We start from the raw sequence: 18297 nt of genomic DNA on the forward strand, positions 1-18297 counted from the left end.
AACACCTGTTTTGATACAAAGTTAAACATTTTATATGTAATAGTGCGTAAATATGAAGGAAATTTATTTTCAATAAATAATAAAAGAAATTCCAATCGCACTGTAGTACAGGTAGATAATTGTTGTAATCATAAATCAAATCCTACTGTCTCTTTTATCGTTTGAGAAAGTCCCTTGATTGCTTTTAACACAGGTATTAATAGGTAAACCGGTTGACAGTATAGGTTTTCTTTTACTCATTATTTAGAAATGGCCGCTCCCAGTACGAGCTGAGACTTGTGGTCATATTTTTCGAAATTTTCAATTTTCTTCAACATTTGTCATTAGGAATTATTGTATCGTTTTCAAAATGGGTAAACACATGTGTGCCATTGCAGTGTCTGTTTTTTTCATGATTTCAGCTTTAGCTTTGACTTTAATCAGCATATATTTCGATTATTGGTATGAAGTTGATGCTGGAAATAATAGCAATACAACGATCAAAAATACATTTTCCTATCGATATGGAATGTGGAGGAAGTGTTATCTTTACGAAACACCGTCGGGTATGTATAGAAATATTGAAGGGATCAATTATTGGGGACTATTCTTTTTGAATTTTCCTCGGAGTTCAGTATTTTTTGTGATTTTACTTTTTACTGATTGAAAAAAAAGTCGATACCATTAAAATAATTTAACTTTACTGTGTATTTGTATGTGATAAGCGGCTGAAAATTAAAAGTTACAGAAATATATTTAAGTTATAATGTAAATGTAAAAAGTCACAGTGTCCTTATCCATTTCTAACAACTTCTCCACTCTATGTACGTGCGATATGAGTGATGGGTTGAGGACAAATGTTCCATTTTCACATTTACAACGAATAAGAAAATTTAATTTCAAATAAAAGATTAAATCACGAATGCTAAGACCCTTGTTATTTCCAATAAATGTTAAATTTTTATTTTAAAATAATGTTTTTGATCGTCTGTATTTTAAATATATTTCATTTTTCTTTCTTCTATGGGGATATTTGTTTGGTGATTTAGATAAGTAATTCTTACAGTACACTATTAGTATTAGAATTCATGAAGGCACGCCCATTTTGTAAGTTTGTTCAACTTAAATAAACATATACATTGGTATTAACGAATATGGAGAGAAAAAATAACAATCTCATAAGCAGTGTTAAAAGATCATGTATAAATAATAGTTCAGACAGAGATTGCATAAATGCCCCCACACTCAGACCCTTTTTACATTGCATCGACTCAGTTTGAGTGTTATGTTTTGGAAGTGTCTTACTAAAGAAGTTAATGATATAGATTTCTTTTGTTATATAAATAACATTTATACGTGTTATTGACAAACCAATGTAATTATGGGTTATTGTGGAGGAGAATAATTAATACCAGTAGTTGGATTTTACAGGTAAAAACTGTTGACAGAAAAAAACGTTTTTTTAATAAATATACGGTTTGACATGTACAACATGCATTAATTTGCAGTCAGAACAGACAAGTGCACTTTCTTAAACATGTTATTTGTAACGTCATTAATGACAAACTGTTCTATTTCCTACCTTTTATACATGCATTTTTGTAAATATACGTTTGTTCCTGTACTGGCATTGAACATCTATAAACTTTTATGTATACGCTAAAAGGAATAAACACATTTGTATGTTGGAATATGAAAAGGGGTGACTAGGTATTTTAGGAAATACAAAATGAAAATAACGCTTTATAAATGTTAGCGTCCGATTGCTAAACCCAAGAGTTTGAAAGTCAAGAATGTATAAATACTTTATTTATAAGGTACAAGAGATTTATTTGACAATGAAACTTTATTTATAAGGTACAAGAGATGTATTTGACAATGAAACTTTATGTAACAATGAACTGGAAATTAGTTTAAAGCTTTTGAATTAATGCAAACACGACAATGAACATCAAACGCAAAACAAAGTATCACGGTTAATGAAAATGTGCAAAACCACCTTAAAGCTAAGAAATGTGATAATATGAGTATAGAGTCGCAAAGAAGGAAGCATTGGAAGGAAGACACAGTAGATACAAATTAGCAAAAGCAAACAAAAGCACAAGGAAAAAACACCGCGGTCAAAGAGGGGAAAAAAACACCAGTCCATAAAGCAATACTTAAAAAAGCAAAGATTGAACAATACACAAACAAAAAGATGTTGTTAACTGTCCGTAAATTTAGAAGCTTATTGTTTATCCAATGTGTTACACGCTTCATTTATAATTTTATCTTCCTCAGCCGAAGAAAGAGTGAGATATGAGAACTGTGTGTATACATACGAAGATTTGATTCCAAGGAAAGCTCCAGAGGATTCCGATGGTATTAGATACCTTCGTAAGTATCTGAAATAGTCATACATTTATTTCTTTCGAATCCGTTTGTTCCTTAGAATTAAATTACATATGATTGGATTATAAATAATTTTATGGTGTCTAAATGAGAAATATATGTTACCCATTTAGTTTAGTGAACTCTTGACAATGACTTGAACGGGGTTGAGGGGATCCAAAGAAAACACGCATTTCAGTAAATAAAACGCGAGAAAATAGTCAAAAATGGGGTCTACCTCAGTGACTGCCACATAGTAAGTCAGTTGATACATGTATGCACTTATGATAAGTATGTCACAAGTTACATTCTGTAAGACAACCATCCTATTACGTAAATCAAACTTAAAATTTTTGGATATTTACATCTCCAGTATGTATATATATGGTCTTGCAATCAAGTGATGTTCATATTTAGATGGTAGTATTTAAAAACTGAAAGCAAGCCTCGTAATGATTTATATATATCGTCAGTCTTTCTAAAGCGACCGACTAGAATGCTCAATGCATGGAAATTGCGAATCGAGAAAAAATGCTTTGATGAGATCGTTCTGATAAAACTGTAAATGTGTTTTAGAAATACAAACCAACCATTTCTTGGTTCGCACTTTTCATACGTTGATGCTTGTCCGTTTTAATAGTCTAATAGGTACATGGTTAGAAATTCAATGGTGATACATGTATGTTTAACAAACTTAAAATTGGACAATCTTTCAAGTTTGCTCGGCAGGTTTTGTAGTGTTGATCAACCTAGGAGTTCTAATATTTGGAAAAAAACAATAGTAAACACCAAGGGTTGAACAGTAATAGAAATATGACCCCATTCGGCTGTTTAAAAAAAATCTTCATCTTATGGGCATTTGTTGTAGGTGTGATGAGCATTTAAATATGCAGTCACTTCTACCAAAAATGTATGTAAATTCGATGCCTTGTGTGGACAGAGCGAAACGCTGTATTCGTGCTAAGAGCTCTATCAACAACTCTTTGGGAATTCCGATGTTGATTCACTCCAGCGACTGTTCAAATTTATAATTTTTCTTCCCGACCGACCCGCTTTTCCAGAGTTTATTTTAAAATCGATTAATCGAGTAATTTGTAATATTTGTGAAATATTTTCTTCAGGACATTAAACAAACAACAATCAATCTAACCTTTAGTACATGTATTCTGCAGATCTGACAAAAGACAATGCTATACTCTTATCAATAGTACAGTAAACCACTTTATATTGATTGTTGACTTCTACACGCCGTGTTAATGTTAATGTTTATTATGCTTTAGACCCAATTAAATATTTTTTGAAGATTGTCACTTGCAAAACATAAAAACTGACTGTCTTCATTTGAACGATCTTCGTCATGCAAAGGATGAATCATCCGAAAAATGAATTCCGAAGTTTAAGGTCAGACATTTAACATTCAATCATAAATCTTGATAAAAAAAACGGTCATGTTTCATTTCAGATCTAGAGAGATCATGGGTTGGATTATTAATAACATGTGGAGCAATACAGATATTTGCAGTCTTAACAATGATTTGTGGATTGTGGCCATGTAGAAAGAACCCAAAGAGGTCATCTATATATTTAGCCAGTGCTATAATGTTCTTGTTAGCAGGTAATAAACAATATCATATGCATAGTCTACAGTCAAAAACAGATGTATAGATATGTTATGCGGTGTTTCTAATTGGTGAAGATGTTACATTAACAGTACTTGAGACATAATGATTGAATAATATTTCAGTAGCAAAATGAGATTTTTGGAAGATATTTAGATTTTAAAACCGATCTCTCCTTTCTCGATTCGCACTTTCCATGCATTGTTTATCAAATGAAATTGTTTTAACGCCCTTCTTACTATAGTTCCACGCTCCCTGTGGTTTAACGCCCTTCTTACTATAGTTCCACGCTCTCTGTGGTTTAACTTTTGCAACCCAAGGTGTCCGTAGTAACTGTTTTTTCCAGTATAGTGTTTTATTCGGTGACAGTATAAAATTCTTTCTATGTCAATCCAACAAGTGCTGAATATTTGCCTCTAGATGTCTTTCGGATTTTGTATTGCTGGATTGTCGCTTCATCGACCACATCTTCTTTTCGTATTTTCATCTAATAGTATACATACAAAGAATGAAAATCAAAGACAACAGTGGGTTATAACTAAAGTTGCAGATTTGATTGATTGATTGTTGATATCATATTGCTTAACGTCGTATCAGTACACATTACAGGATACAAACAGTGTAGTACATTGTCGGGAAATACAATTGAAAATATATGTTTACTCGCTACAAAACGGTAGAAAATCTCTGCGAGTCTCACTTTTTAGCTCACCTGGCCCGAAGGGCCAAGTGAGCTTTTCTCATCACTTGGCGTCCGTCGTCCGTCGTCGGCGTTAACTTTTTACATTTTGAACTTCTTCTAGAGAACCACTGAATGGAATGAAACCAAACATGGCATGAATGTTCCTTATGAGGTGCTGACCAAGTGTTGTTACTTTGTAGCCGATCCATCATCCAAGATGGCCGCCAGCGGGGGACTTAGTTTAACATAGGACCCTATGGGAAATGCATACAAATGACTTCTTTTAGAGAACCACTGAATGGAATGTAACAAAACATAGCATGAATGTTCCTTACAAGGTGCTGACCAAGTGTTGTTACTTTGTAGCCGTTCCATCATCCAAGATGGCCGCCAGCGAGGGACTTAGTTTAACATAGGACCCTATGGGAAATGCATACAAATGACTTCTTTTAGAGAACCACTGAATGGAATGAAACAAAACATAACATGAATGTTCATTAGGAGGTGCTGACCAAGTGTTGATACTTTGTAGCCGATCAATCATCCAAGATGGCCGCCAGCGGGGGACTTAGTTTAACATAGGACCCTATTGGAAATGCATACAAATGACTTCTTTTAGAGAACCACTGAATGGAATGAAACAAAACATAGCATGAATGTTCCTTACAAAGTGCTGACCAAGTGTTGTTACATTGTAGTTGTTCCATCATCCAAAATGGCCGCCAGTGAGGGACTTAGTTTAACATAGGACCCTATGGGAAATGCATACAAATGACTTCTTTTAGAGAACCACTGAATGGAATGAAACAAAACATAGCATGAATGTTCATTAGGAGGTGCTGACCAAGTGTTGTTACTTTGTAGCCGATCCATCATCCAAGATGGCCGCCAGCGGGGGACTTAGTTTAACATAGGACCCTATGGGAAATACATACAAATGTCTTCTTTTAGAGAACCACTGAATGGAATGAAACCAAACATGGCATGAATGTTTCTTATGAGGTGTTGACCAAGTGTTGTTACTATGAAGCTGATCCATAATCCAAGATGGCAGCCAGCAGGGGACTTAGTTTAACATAGGACCCTATGGGAAATACATACAAATGTCTTCTTTTAGAGAACCACTGAATAAAATAAAACCAAACATGGCATGAGTGTTTCTTATGAGGTGCTGACAGTTTAACATGGGACCCTATGAGAAATACATACAAATGTCTTCTTTTAGAGAACCAATGAATGGAATGAAACCAAACATGGCATGAATGTTCCTTATGAGGTGCTGACCGAGTGTTGTTATTTTGAAGCCGATCCATAATCCAAGATGGCCGCCAGCGGGGGACTTAGTTTAACATGGGACCCTATGGGAAATACATACAAACGTCTTCTTTTAGAGAACCACTGAATGGAATGAAACCAAACATGGCAAGAATGTTCCTTATGAGGTGCTGACCAAGTGTTGTTACTTTGAAGCTGATCCATCATCCAAGATGGCAGCCAGCCGGGGACTTAGTTTAACATAGGACCCTATGGGAAATACATACAAATGTCTTCTTTTAGAGAACCACTAAATGCAATGAAACCAAACATGGCATGAATGTTCCTTATGAGGTGTTGACCAAGTGTTGTTACTATGAAGCCGATCCATAATCTAAGATGGCCGCCAGCGGAGGACTTAGTTAAACATAGGACCCTACGAGAAATACGTACAAATGTTTTCTTTTAGAGAACCATTGAATGGAATGAAACCAAACATGGCATGCATGTTCCTTTTGAGGTGCTGACCAAGTGTTGTTACTTTGAAGCTGATCCTTCATCCATGATGGCTGCCAAATGGGGACAATGTTTAACAAAGGACCCTATGGACAATACATACAAATGTCTTCTTTTAGAGAACCACATACGGAATGGATTGAAACCAAACATGGCATGAATGTTCCTTATGAGGTGCTGACTAAGTTTTGTTACTTTGAAGCTGATCCTTCATCCATGATGGCCGCCAATGGGGGGGACTTCCTTTAACATAAGACCCTATGGGAAATACATACAAATGCTTCTTCTAGAGGTGCACTGAATGGAATGAAACCAAAACATGGCATAAATGTTTCTTATGAGGTGCTGATTAAGTGTTGCTACTTTGTTGCTGATTTACTGTTCAAGATGGCCACCAGGATTTTTTATTAAATTACAGGACCAATATTAAACCAAATTTGGCCTCACTCATTATTAGGGTATCTGTTATGACTTTAATCTATTTTTACATGATTTCCAAAACCAAAAAAGAATCAGGTGAGCCTCTAGTTTGTTTGTTTCGAAAGCTATTTTGCTATACTGTACATATATATTGTGTATGTGTACAATATTTACCCTTAAGGTGTGTATTAAATTTGCCCATTTATTATTTCAGCAATGGCAGGTGTAGCAAGTAACGTGTGTTTCATGGCATTACGAGATTTAGATGAGAATAAAAACTATCTTTATCCTGCAAACACAGAGATAAAATATGACTGGACATTCATGACGTCGTGGATTGGAACTGGACTTTGCTTTATTTTAGCCTTTATGTATATATGTCTATTATGTGTGGACTATGATGATGTCAATGAAACAGGCAAATATTCCACATTCTCAGAATAGATCTCGCCTCACGGTTCGGCAAAGTATAACCAGTACTTGTAATACTCTATGTGGATATAAGGAGAGTGTTCATGTCCACAGAATATTTACTTACTTAAATGTGAATCTCGATAATTGTTGATGTCAAAAAGCATTCATTTTTAAATCACATTGTATATCAATGCTAAAAACAATTGTATCCTGTAATTTTACCTTTTAAAATTTTCGTTTTCGGTATGCGTGCAATTTGCATGACTTGTATGTGCAGTAAAATGTATATACGTTTTAAAATTGGTTTTTAACTTGAGGTCATAAAATATAAGCGGTGTCGGGTGTCAACAAAATACTGTATTACAGAAGTGATTTATTAACATTTTTATAACTGTACCATTACGACAACGTGTATGAATTTCTAAGATCAACCGGATGAAACACCACAACCGCCAAAGAATCCGTGCAGCTGGGCAACCAACAATGGATATACAAATATTTATATCTAACATTTCACAGGAGTTTATTACTTGACCAAAGACTAATTAAACAGTATTATCTTACATTTTTTACTTTGTAGACATTTTAAACGAAGACATTATAGGGTCCATTGTAAAATAAATAAAAACAACTAAGATTGTCGCAGTGATCTAAATAACACGGTATACAATTATTTGAACTGTCACTGGGAACTGATTTACATGTTTGACCTGTAATATCTTTAATTTTTGATAGGAAGGATAGATGATAAAACATTTTTGCCTTTGGAAATTGAGATTTGTATTATTATGAAATTATATACAATTGCCACCAACCTGATTTTACAATATATTTTACACGCATATCGTTATAAAAATTGTGTACTTTTAAAAAGATTTGTTTAGTGTATTGATAACTTATATAATGAGGCGGTGGAAAATCAGGGGTAGGCTTTGGAGAAAACCGGCGTAGGCGGTGGAGACAAACTGGGGTAGGAGTTTTCGAAGTCATGCTATTGAAATAACATCGCTCTTTTAGTCCGCCTATCATTTGCATATTAAATAGAATATAATAAAACATGCACGCGAGTTCAAAGATAAACCTTTCTGACAGAAAACAGCATTGTCATGAAATCCAATAATGTCGCTAATTCAAATAAGATTTACCTAAATGTATTTTATTTTATTTTTAAAGTAATGTGCGAGGCAATATACATATATACATATATACATGTGAAAATGTTTGATTTTGTTTATCATATATGCACTAATTTTACTTTATATATATTTTCATTAAAAGTAAATAAAAGTGTAAATCTTAGATACAGACATTTTATTATAAATATTCTAGCCCGTAGCTAAGTTGGCATGTCTCGAATAAATTAAAATTTACATAAACGAATTTTACCTGATGACTTTCGATTGACAACTTCAGACGAGAATCTTTTAAGGCGATATTTGTTTTTGATAAGACATTAAAGATGTCATCTCTTTGAATTTGGATTTTAAATGAGAAAATGAAGTTCAATAAGCGTGACTCAGTGACCATATATATAATTGGTTTAAAATTCTTATTCCGATTGTCATTTGACTGTCGCAGCCCGGCCTATATATTACGGGCCTTTATCTCTATAACTTGTAAAATGGACTGTTAAAAAAATGTTAAGCTTTGGGAGATTAAGTCGTCCAGTGCTAATCCTACGGCTAGGTTAAGTGTTTTATTTTAAACGTATGTATGTATGAACAAGTTATACTATTTCTTATTAGTAGAACCACGCTCTCAACACTAATACTGCCATAATTACTTTCTCGGATGGTCATGTGTATAATTACCACAAGTTTACACCAAGAATGTTATATACTAGTATAATAGTTTAATTATATCTGACGTCATATACAAGACGGTCTGGATAGGGTTTACAGCAAATAGAGAATAATGAGCAAAAAGACAGAATGAAGGGACAAAAATAAATAAAAGAATAATAAAGACCAAAAAATAAAGAAAAGAGAATAATAGGCAACAAACATAAAGAATAGGGAAAACGGCCTCAAAATAAAGAAATGAAGGACCCTTATACTGTATATTCATGTTGTTTTGAAAAACTGCTTTCAGTTAATCCGATATAACAATGTTCAGCCATGAAACCCATATGATTTAAAAATCTTTTTTGGCGGGAGTTGTTTTCCCCCGCTAGTTCAAATTCATAAATCACCTGGTTCAAAGTAGATTGCACTTTACAAGCCCTTTATATGCAAGTGAATATGACATCACTACTCCCCGGTAGATATGCTCGCCATGAAATTGTAAATAAAAAAGTTACACTCAGCTGTCATATCTTTCATTGATTGGTGGAGGGGGGCACTTACTATTAAATGACTCGTAGGGATGAGCCGCTGAAATGGGTCACTATTTCAAGCTTCATGGTACAACATGTATACGATAAGGTAGTAAAATTAAGATGAAATATTTGAAAAGGTTGCAGAATACATTATATGTATCTGAAACTTATCAGATAGCGACCTTTTTTCCACAGATGTGATTAAAACCTGTAATAAATGCATCAGATATTTTTTCAAATTAAGTCATCCATGAAATAGGATTGAAGTGCCCCCCCTTTTTTGCCTTTTTGAGAGAACTGACAACAAGCGGGGAAACTTGTTTTCCTTGTCAGGTGACATTAATCCGAAGGAAGTCTTGTTTAAACAATAAACGAGGATGTCGTAAAGAAATCAACATGTCAACAGACGTAATTCTAAATATAATTTGGGTGTTCAGAATACATCTTAGTTTAAATTTGTGGTTCTCTGGAAGTACTGAGTTTATTTTTTCTCTTTACTACTTTTAGAGGAGGATTACTGACTAAATGTTTATTTTTTTCATTTGAGTTGATCATCTTTGGGCCTGACCATGGCCCTTGTACAAAGAAAATGTGAAACATCAGTTTCCTGTTAATCTCCGTCATACATGTATAAACAGTTCTGGATATTCTAAATACTTGTTATAATCATTACTAAAAGACCTTATCGACTTTACTGCTTTTTGAGTTCTGTTTCAGACATTTTGTTTTTTACATTCATACAAACTTTATATATATATATGTGTGTGTAGGGCTTACGAAACTTTCGGTCTCGAACGTGGCTGACAGAAGCTATTCCCAGGAGTTTCGCTTGTCATGCGCACTGAGAACGGTATTATACTTTTTTTCAGTTTTCACGACAATGAGCTTTTTGCTAGCTTTTCAGCCAACCTTTGGGATATTGGGCTGATTTGGTTTTACTTATGAAATGAGTAATTACAGATGTTTCTTTCAAAAAGCATGCTTTTGACTTTGGGTAGGTACATAAGAAAAAGGTTTTGGGGAAAATAAGACAACAAAAAATAACGAACGACAGGTACAACAGTACAACCGGATAGTAATCGCTCTAGCACCTTTAGTTATCAACCAGTCTGACTGAAACTTATGTTGATCAATTTTATATTTACGATCTGTCAATCAACTTTTACATAAATGCAAAGCTATGATCTTCTATGTTATGTCGAAAATATATATGTTACCATACGGCCTTCAACAATCCCATAACGTATAGTCAGCTATAAAATGCCCCGACATGCCAAAATGTAAAACAATTCAAGCAACAAAAACCTACGGCCTGATTTATGACGGTACAATAAACGAAAATTAGATATAACAGACAGCAACCAACTACTGAATTACAGGTTCCTTTCTTGGGAAAGTCACATACAGAATATGGCAGGGTTAAACATGTTTATGAGTGCTCCATCCTTTACCATAACCTTGGATAATAGTGTAACAGCACAACATAAGAACAAACTGTAAAATCAGTTGAACATACCTTGCGTCGTCAGACCTGCGCGAACGGCACAAAACAAATAATATAAAGACAAAAGACACAAGGTACCAATCTAAGAGATCTCACAGCTAGTTCAAAGCCAATATCAACTTATAAATATAAATCAATTTCTAGATGCAAGTCAAGTTATGAGACAGACTTAACTGTATCTGTGTGTTCAACTTCGATGGGATAGATGCGTCAAACATAGTCACCAAATTTTGATTTTTTTGGAGAGAGTGCATGATCTTTATAGCGGAACGTGAAGGTATAGGAAAATGCTAGATTCTTTTCATTCTTCCCGAGAAACTCCTGTATGTAGTCTGCTTCATATGAATAATTCGACAAGAAGAGGAGCACAGTTGGTTCCCATAGGACTTCCTATTGTTTATTAAAAAAACACGTCCTCCATACGTAACAAATATGTTGTCAATATATTACGGGCCTTTATCTCTATAACTTGTAAAATGGACTGTTAAAAAAATGTTAAGCTTTGGGAGATTAATTCGTCCAGTGCTAATCCTACGGCTAGGTTAAGTGTTTATTTTAAACGTATGTATGTATGAACAAGTTATGATACTATGTCTTATTAGTAGAACCACGCTCTCAACACAAATACTGCCATAATTACTTTCTCGGATGGTCATGTGTATAATTACCACAAGTTTACACCAAGAGTGTTATATACTAGTATAATAGTTTAATTATATCTGACGTCATATACAAGACGGTCTGGATAGGGTTTACAGCAAATAGAGAATAATGAGCAAAAAGACAGAATGAAGGGACAAAAATAAATAAAAGAATAATAAAGACCAAAAAATAAAGAAAAGAGAATAATAGGCAACAAACATAAAGAATAGGGAAAACGGCCTCAAAATAAAGAAATGAAGGACCCTTATACTGTATATTCATGTTGTTTTGAAAAACTGCTTTCAGTTAATCCGATATAACAATGTTCAGCCATGAAACCCATATGATTTAAAAATCTTTTTTGGTGGGAGTTGTTTTCCCCCGCTAGTTCAAATTCATAAATCACCTGGTTCAAAGTAGATTGCACTTTACAAGCCCTTTATATGCAAGTGAATATGACATCTCTACTCCCCGGTAGATAGACTCGCCATGAAATTGTAAATAAAAAAGTTACACTCAGCTGTCATATCTTTCATTGATTGGTGGAGGGGGGCACTTACTATTAAATGACTCGTAGGGATGAGCCGCTGAAATGGGTCACTATTTCAAGCTTCATGGTACAACATGTATACGATAAGGTAGTAAAATTAAGATGAAATATTTGAAAAGGTTGCAGAATACATTATATGTATCTGAAACTTATCAGATAGCGACCTTTTTTCCACAGATGTGATTAAAACCTGTGATAAATGCATCAGATATTTTTTCAAATTTAGTCATTCATGAAATAGGATTGAAGTGCCCCCCTTTTTTGCCTTTTTGAGAGAACTGACAACAAGCGGGGAAACTTGTTTTCCTTGTCAGGTGACATTAATCCGAAGGAAGTCTTGTCTAAACAATAAACGAGGATGTCGTAAAGAAATCAACATGTCAACAGACGTAATTCTAAATATAATTTGGGTGTTCAGAATACATCTTAGTTTAAATTTGTGGTTCTCTGGAAGTACTGAGTTTATTTTTTCTCTTTACTACTTTTAGAGGAGGATTACTGACTAAATGTTTATTTTTTTCATTTGAGTTGATCATCTTTGGGCCTAACCATGGCCCTTGTACAAAGAAATGTGAAACATCAGTTTCCTGTTAATCTCCGTCATACATGTATAAACAGTTCTGGATATTCTACATACTTGTTATAATCATTACTAAAAGACCTTATCGACTTTACTGCTTTTTGAGTTCTGTTTTAGACATTTTGTTTTTTACATTCATACAAACTTTATATATATATATATATGTGTGTGTAGGGCTTACGAAACTTTCGGTCTCGAACGTGACTGACAGAAGCTATTCCCAGGAGTTTCGCTTGTCATGCGCACTGAGAACGGTATTATACTTTTTTTTAGTTTTCACGACAATGAGCTTTTTGCTAGCTTTTCAGCCAACCTTTGGGATATTGGGCTGATTTGGTTTTACTTATGAAATGAGTAATTACAGATGTTTCTTTCAAAAAGCATGCTTTTGACTTTGGGTAGGTACATAAGAAAAAGGTTTTGGGGAAAATAAGACAACAAAAAATAACGAACGACAGGTACAACAGTACAACCGGATAGTAATCGCTCTAGCACCTTTAGTTATCAACCAGTCTGACTGAAACTTATGTTGATCAATTTTATATTTACGATCTGTCAATCAACTTTTACAATAAATGCAAAGCTATGATCTTCTATGTTATGTCGAAAATATATATGTTACCATACGGCCTTCAACAATCCCATAACGTATAGTCAGCTATAAAATGCCCCGACATGCCAAAATGTAAAACAATTCAAGCAACAAAAACCTACGGCCTGATTTATGACGGTACAATAAACGAAAATTAGATATAACAGACAGCAACCAACTACTGAATTACAGGTTCCTTTCTTGGGAAAGTCACATACAGAATATGGCAGGGTTAAACATGTTTATGAGTGCTCCATCCTTTACCATAACCTTGGATAATAGTGTAACAGCACAACATAAGAACAAACTGTAAAATCAGTTGAACATACCTTGCGTCGTCAGACCTGCGCGAACGGCACAAAACAAATAATATAAAGACAAAAGACACAAAGTACCAATCTAAGAGATCTCACAGCTAGTTCAAAGCCAATATCAACTTATAAATATAAATCAATTTCTAGATGCAAGTCAAGTTATGAGACAGACTTAACTGTATCTGTGTGTTCAACTTCGATGGGATAGATGCGTCAAACATAGTCACCAAATTTTGATTTTTTTGGAGAGAGTGCACGATCTTTATAGCGGAACGTGAAGGTATAGGAAAATGCTAGATTCTTTTCATTCTTCCCGAGAAACTCCTGTATGTAGTCTGCTTCATATGAATAATTCGACAAGAAGAGGAGCACAGTTGGTTCCCATAGGACTTCCTATTGTTTATTAAAAAAACACGTCCTCCATACGTAACAAATATGTTGTCAATATATTACGGGCCTTTATCTCTATAACTTGTAAAATGGACTGTTAAAAAAATGTTAAGCTTTGGGAGATTAATTCGTCCAGTGCTAATCCTACGGCTAGGTTAAGTGTTTATTTTAAACGTATGTATGTATGAACAAGTTATGATACTATGTCTTATTAGTAGAACCACGCTCTCAACACAAATACTGCCATAATTACTTTCTCGGATGGTCATGTGTATAATTACCACAAGTTTACACCAAGAGTGTTATATACTAGTATATATATATAATAGTTTAATTATATCTGACGTCATATACAAGACGGTCTGGATAGGGTTTACAGCAAATAGAGAATAATGAGCAAAAAGACAGAATGAAGGGACAAAAATAAATAAAAGAGAAATAAAGACCAAAAAATAAATAAAAGAGAATAATAGGCAACAAACATAAAGAATAGGGAAAACGGCCTCAAAATAAAGAAATGAAGGACCCTTATACTGTATATTCATGTTGTTTTGAAAAACTGCTTTCAGTTAATCCGATATAACAATGTTCAGCCATGAAACCCATATGATTTAAAAATCTTTTTTGGCGGGAGTTGTTTTCCCCCGCTAGTTCAAATTCATAAATCACCTGGTTCAAAGTAGATTGCACTTTACAAGCCCTTTATATGCAAGTGAATATGACATCTCTACTCCCCGGTAGATAGACTCGCCATGAAATTGTAAATAAAAAAGTTACACTCAGCTGTCATATCTTTCATTGATTGGTGGAGGGGGGCACTTACTATTAAATGACTCGTAGGGATGAGCCGCTGAAATGGGTCACTATTTCAAGCTTCATGGTACAACATGTATACGATAAGGTAGTAAAATTAAGATGAAATATTTGAAAAGGTTGCAGAATACATTATATGTATCTGAAACTTATCAGATAGCGACCTTTTTTCCACAGATGTGATTAAAACCTGTGATAAATGCATCAGATATTTTTTCAAATTTAGTCATTCATGAAATAGGATTGAAGTGCCCCCCCTTTTTTGCCTTTTTGAGAGAACTGACAACAAGCGGGGAAACTTGTTTTCCTTGTCAGGTGACATTAATCCGAAGGAAGTCTTGTCTAAACAATAAACGAGGATGTCGTAAAGAAATCAACATGTCAACAGACGTAATTCTAAATATAATTTGGGTGTTCAGAATACATCTTAGTTTAAATTTGTGGTTCTCTGGAAGTACTGAGTTTATTTTTTCTCTTTACTACTTTTAGAGGAGGATTACTGACTAAATGTTTATTTTTTTCATTTGAGTTGATCATCTTTGGGCCTAACCATCATGGCCCTTGTACAAAGAAAATGTGAAACATCAGTTTCCTGTTAATCTCCGTCATACATGTATAAACAGTTCTGGATATTCTACATACTTGTTATAATCATTACTAAAAGACCTTATCGACTTTACTGCTTTTTGAGTTCTGTTTTAGACATTTTGTTTTTTACATTCATACAAACTTTATATATATATATATGTGTGTGTAGGGCTTACGAAACTTTCGGTCTCGAACGTGACTGACAGAAGCTATTCCCAGGAGTTTCGCTTGTCATGCGCACTGAGAACGGTATTATACTTTTTTTTAGTTTTCACGACAATGAGCTTTTTGCTAGCTTTTCAGCCAACCTTTGGGATATTGGGCTGATTTGGTTTTACTTATGAAATGAGTAATTACAGATGTTTCTTTCAAAAAGCATGCTTTTGACTTTGGGTAGGTACATAAGAAAAAGGTTTTGGGGAAAATAAGACAACAAAAAATAACGAACGACAGGTACAACAGTACAACCGGATAGTAATCGCTCTAGCACCTTTAGTTATCAACCAGTCTGACTGAAACTTATGTTGATCAATTTTATATTTACGATCTGTCAATCAACTTTTACAATAAATGCAAAGCTATGATCTTCTATGTTATGTCGAAAATATATATGTTACCATACGGCCTTCAACAATCCCATAACGTATAGTCAGCTATAAAATGCCCCGACATGCCAAAATGTAAAACAATTCAAGCAACAAAAACCTACGGCCTGATTTATGACGGTACAATAAACGAAAATTAGATATAACAGACAGCAACCAACTACTGAATTACAGGTTCCTTTCTTGGGTAAGTCACGTACAGAATATGGCAGGGTTAAACATGTTTATGAGTGCTCCATCCTTTACCATAACCTTGGATAATAGTGTAACAGCACAACATAAGAATAAAACTGTAAAATCAGTTGAACATACCTTGCGTCGTCAGACCTGCGCGAACGGCACAAAACAAATAATATAAAGACAAAAGACACAAAGTACCAATCTAAGAGATCTCACAGCTAGTTCAAAGCCAATATCAACTTATAAATATAAATCAATTTCTAGATGCAAGTCAAGTTATGAGACAGACTTAACTGTATCTGTGTGTTCAACTTCGATGGGATAGATGCGTCAAACATAGTCACCAAATTTTGATTTTTTTGGAGAGAGTGCATGATCTTTATAGCGGAACGTGAAGGTATAGGAAAATGCTAGATTCTTTTCATTCTTCCCGAGAAACTCCTGTATGTAGTCTGCTTCATATGAATAATTCGACAAGAAGAGGAGCACAGTTGGTTCCCATAGGACTTCCTATTGTTTATTAAAAAGACACGTCCTCCATACGTAACAAATATGTTGTCAATAAAAAATCAAGCATCTTGATGATTTCAGTTTTTTAATGTCTCCACTGAGAATACAAGGGAAAATATTTTTATTACCTTTACATCAAAAACAAAATTGCATCCTGAAGGGTTGATGACAGGATAAAGTAAAAAAAAAAACAACTATTAACACATGAAATGAAATATGTAATATTCAGCAAACTTGTGTTGATGACAAACAAGTGTAGTGAACTATAAAGATAGACGTCTACTTTCCGCAGGGCTTTGGACTATTCATTACATGTACATGTATCAACAAACAAAGGCATAAGATCAAAAACACATGCAGTATATTTTTCTTTTTATCTTATGTTTATGAATATCTTTTTCAAATTGTATAAGTAGATTTAATATTTGGACAGAATATTGCTTCCCCGTCAGCCTTCATTGGTCATCGCTATCTGTTACTGATATCATTATCACGTCACTCTTGAATTCCTTCAAACCATAGAAGTTTGATTTTACTATTTATTGATTGATTGATTGATTGAAAGATTGATTGAAAGATTGATGTTTGCTTAACGTCCAGTGGCAAATATTTCATGCATGTTAAGGAAGAATTAACCATAATTCCAATAGGTAGATCCTGTAATAAAGACCGTCCTGGACAAAGGTCGGGGAAATTTGGACTACAACTGGAAAATGACGGTGATTTTGTAAATTCGTTTCCATTATTATCTATGCATATCTGTTTTCCATGTTTCAACTTCACATGGATTGAATTTAAGATTTAAAGTTCGATTATCATAACGACAGTGGTTGGCAATAGCTTATTTTGCATCTCAGCTCTTTATTTCCGTGATATACTATGGTATGATCCAGTATGTGTTTCTGTGCCAATGACCTCTTATCGCAGCAATAACAACTGAGTGGGTCTCGCACATAGACTCGACAAAAGAAACATTTGAAAAACATAAATAAACTAAAAAGGTACAATAAATGCTACAAATCACAAATTACAGATTCCCCTTAAAACTAATAAAGTTCAAATGAGAGCAACCTAATTCTATGTTTTGAAGGCTGCCAAAAGATGAAACAATTTGAAGGAATTAAAATTGCAATACTTTTGTTGCAGTCACAGTACATTCATAGTGTTTCCTGCAGCTTTTGAAAAGGGCAGGGTAATTATTTCTCAGAGGGCACCCTTAGTGCGATTGGTTACACTTTAAGGCACCCTTTGCGCGGAGGACTACACTTTTAGGGCACTCTTTACATAGATATAAAGGCACTGTTATGGATAGGGATTTAATAGAAATATACCATTGTTTCATATTTATTGGTAATAAATAAATATATGTATATTAGTGAATTAATTTTATTGTTTGTAATAAAAGTATCACTTCTAGACTCAGCTAATAGAATCTTTATCTATATAGTGCAACTTCAT

General features: G+C 34.1%; 1 protein-coding gene across 1 annotated transcript; it reads left to right on the forward strand.

The window, feature by feature from the left end:
• The first annotated feature begins 207 nt into the window (after positions 1-207).
• On the forward strand, positions 208-8553 carry LOC127708984 (uncharacterized). Its single transcript, XM_052214232.1, has 4 exons — positions 208-545; positions 2260-2355; positions 3812-3964; positions 7055-8553. Exons 1-4 carry the CDS (start codon positions 350-352, stop codon positions 7282-7284), a joined length of 675 nt encoding a protein of 224 aa, XP_052070192.1. The 5' UTR covers positions 208-349; the 3' UTR covers positions 7285-8553.
• Positions 8554-18297: the final 9744 nt, after the last annotated feature.

This window comes from Mytilus californianus, unplaced genomic scaffold, assembly GCF_021869535.1.
Source record: "Mytilus californianus isolate M0D057914Y unplaced genomic scaffold, xbMytCali1.0.p SCAF_7, whole genome shotgun sequence".
Classification (NCBI taxonomy): Eukaryota; Metazoa; Mollusca; class Bivalvia; order Mytilida; family Mytilidae; genus Mytilus; species Mytilus californianus.

Excerpts from the sequence above, each read along its gene's own strand:
- LOC127708984 (XM_052214232.1), top strand. The coding sequence starts at position 350 with ATGGGTAAACACATGTGTGCCATTGCAGTGTCTGTTTTTTTCATGATT. Across the intron at positions 2,356-3,811 it reads CGATGGTATTAGATACCTTC|ATCTAGAGAGATCATGGGTT; the intron begins GTAAGTATCTGA and ends GTTTCATTTCAG. Across the intron at positions 3,965-7,054 it reads TATAATGTTCTTGTTAGCAG|CAATGGCAGGTGTAGCAAGT; the intron begins GTAATAAACAAT and ends TTATTATTTCAG.